This window comes from Jaculus jaculus, chromosome X (assembly GCF_020740685.1).
Source record: "Jaculus jaculus isolate mJacJac1 chromosome X, mJacJac1.mat.Y.cur, whole genome shotgun sequence".
In the NCBI taxonomy this organism is placed as follows: domain Eukaryota; kingdom Metazoa; phylum Chordata; class Mammalia; order Rodentia; family Dipodidae; genus Jaculus; species Jaculus jaculus.
In genome coordinates, this window is record NC_059125.1 from 151586720 (window position 1) to 151588681 (window position 1962).

At 61.4% G+C, this 1962-nt stretch overlaps 1 protein-coding gene across 2 annotated transcripts in view; it reads right to left on the reverse strand.

The window, feature by feature from the left end:
- The window catches only part of Bcap31 (B cell receptor associated protein 31), a 60704-nt gene extending 59093 nt beyond the window's left edge, over positions 1-1611 (reverse strand). The window contains exons 1-3 of one of the 2 annotated variants that reach the window (XM_045140387.1): positions 1086-1156; positions 567-764; positions 337-472 (exon numbers count right to left, since the gene is read on the reverse strand). In XM_045140387.1, the coding sequence (XP_044996322.1) occupies positions 337-428 (92 nt within the window). In that variant the 5' untranslated portion in view covers positions 429-472; positions 567-764; positions 1086-1156. Of the gene's footprint in view, positions 1-336; positions 473-566; positions 765-1085; positions 1157-1517 lie in introns of those variants that run through there. The other variant, XM_004672074.2, reaches the window with a different exon arrangement.
- Positions 1612-1962: the final 351 nt, after the last annotated feature.

Consider the following 1962-nt stretch of genomic DNA (forward strand, 5'->3'; position numbering starts at 1 on the left):
CAGCAACGATGTGAGCCAGTGATGCAAGTATTCTTGATCGCACACAGCCATCCCCCACACCCCTGAGGCCCAAGGGTAGATGGGAGGACATCATTCCCAAACTTCAGATCTTCGTTTGGAGGTATTCTGAAGATCAGAGGCAGAGTGCACAGAAAAAGAACTTAGCAAGATAAGACAAAGCAACATATTGTGGGGGGCAGTTGTTTAAAAAAAGTACCCCTGCCATCCTCACTCCAGACAGGTTCTACCTGTTTCTCCTTGGCCCCAATTTGAGTTCACTAATTCTGCACACACTACCTACAAGAAAGGCTTGCCTACTTGCTCCACCTGCCATACCTTTTGGGAGAAATGAAGGGAATGCAGAGAAGCAACACAGCAAAAACCTCCGCATAGAGGAAGGTAGCAACTGCAGTCCACTGCAGACTCATCCTGTGGCTAGCAAGCTTCCAATGGAGAAGTGAGAGCTTGTTTCCTGGCAGGACACAGAACAGAAGGAACCATGAGAGCTGGACAGCCACTAATATCTCTTCAAATACCCAGGAGAGGCTGGGGCTGCCACTCTTCACCTTAGACCTCAACACTGGCTGAACCAGGGCGGAGCAGGGCCGTTTGGCCAATGGTGAGGACTGGCCAACAAACTTCTGGTTTACAGGGACAGTTACGTGCCGCCGCCCTCCAACCATGTGTGTTAACTCGTCCAGAACCACCTTTGTTGAAGATTCCTTTCCCCGGGGAAGTCCAAAAGACTCCTTAAACCTGTTTAACTAGAAAAGCGTTTTTCACAAATAGTCCACGAACAGGAGTCAGACCTCAGCACCCACCGGGCTCCCCTCCCAGGCAAGCGGCGTTCTGCCTGCCGCAGGGTCGGTGCGGTCCCGCAGTGTGTCCGGAACTGTACCTTCTCCAACCGCCACCGCTGCGGTCCCCGCCCGCGCCCCAAGGGAGCCAGGAGGCCCTTTCCTCCCCCACCCACCCACCCCTCAGGGTGACAGAGAAAACCCTAGCAGCCTGCCTCCCGGTGGGGCCGAAATGGCCTTCCGACCGGCACCTTTGGCTGAGACGCCGGGAGGGAGGCCTCGACGTACCCTCAAAAAGAACGACTACTAGAGGGAGTCAGGGCCAAAGGCAAACGCAGGTCTCGACTCATCCAGAGAAAGTTCTAGAACAATTAAGTCCGTAACAATCAGGTGCATTTCCAAGCCAGAGGGGCCCTACCACCCGCCTCGGAGGGCCACGGCACCAGCGGGCCCCGAGCGGCCCAGGCCGGGCGTGCACCACAGCTCCTCCGAGGGCCTCGCCCAGGCCGCTGACAGACTTCACTTGCCCGGAGCCCAGCTCCACCCGCCGCCGCCAACCCCAACGTTCCCCTGCCCCAACCCACACTCCCACGTCAGCTCTGGACCCCGACATTTTCCAAAGCCCTCGTGAGCTCAGCGCCGCTCGCCCTCCTCCCTCGTGGAGGTCTGGGGACGCCTCGGTGGCCAGGGAGGCGAGCCGCACCCGAGGACCCCGCTCACCGAGTTTTTCACAGAGCACGCGCACGCCCCGCACCAAGCACCAAACTCTCCCCAGAGCCCGGCCCCGCCCCTCTCCTGAGCGGCCGGAAACCGGAAGCGCCTATCGGAGCCCCGCCCACCAGGCCCTCGTGACGCTCGCAGGGCTCTCGCCTCCAGCCGCTTTCCGTCCCGCCCCCAAGCCGAGGGCCTGTTGCCCTGGTCTCCAGAGGAAGTGGCGCCTTGCAGCCGGCGGCGACGCCTCTAGCGCTGGGGACATGGCGGGGTGGGGCGGGGCGGAGCCTTGGCGGGAAGGCGAGGGCCACTTCTCTAGTCTGCACGGTCACCCTAGTCTCTGTGGTTCGGGGGCGGGGCCCGACCGTAGAGTGGGAACGAGGCGGGGCGCCCCTTCCTCGGACTCCGCCCCCCGCCCCTCCTCCCTCCCCCCCACCCCCGGAGGGGCGGGCGG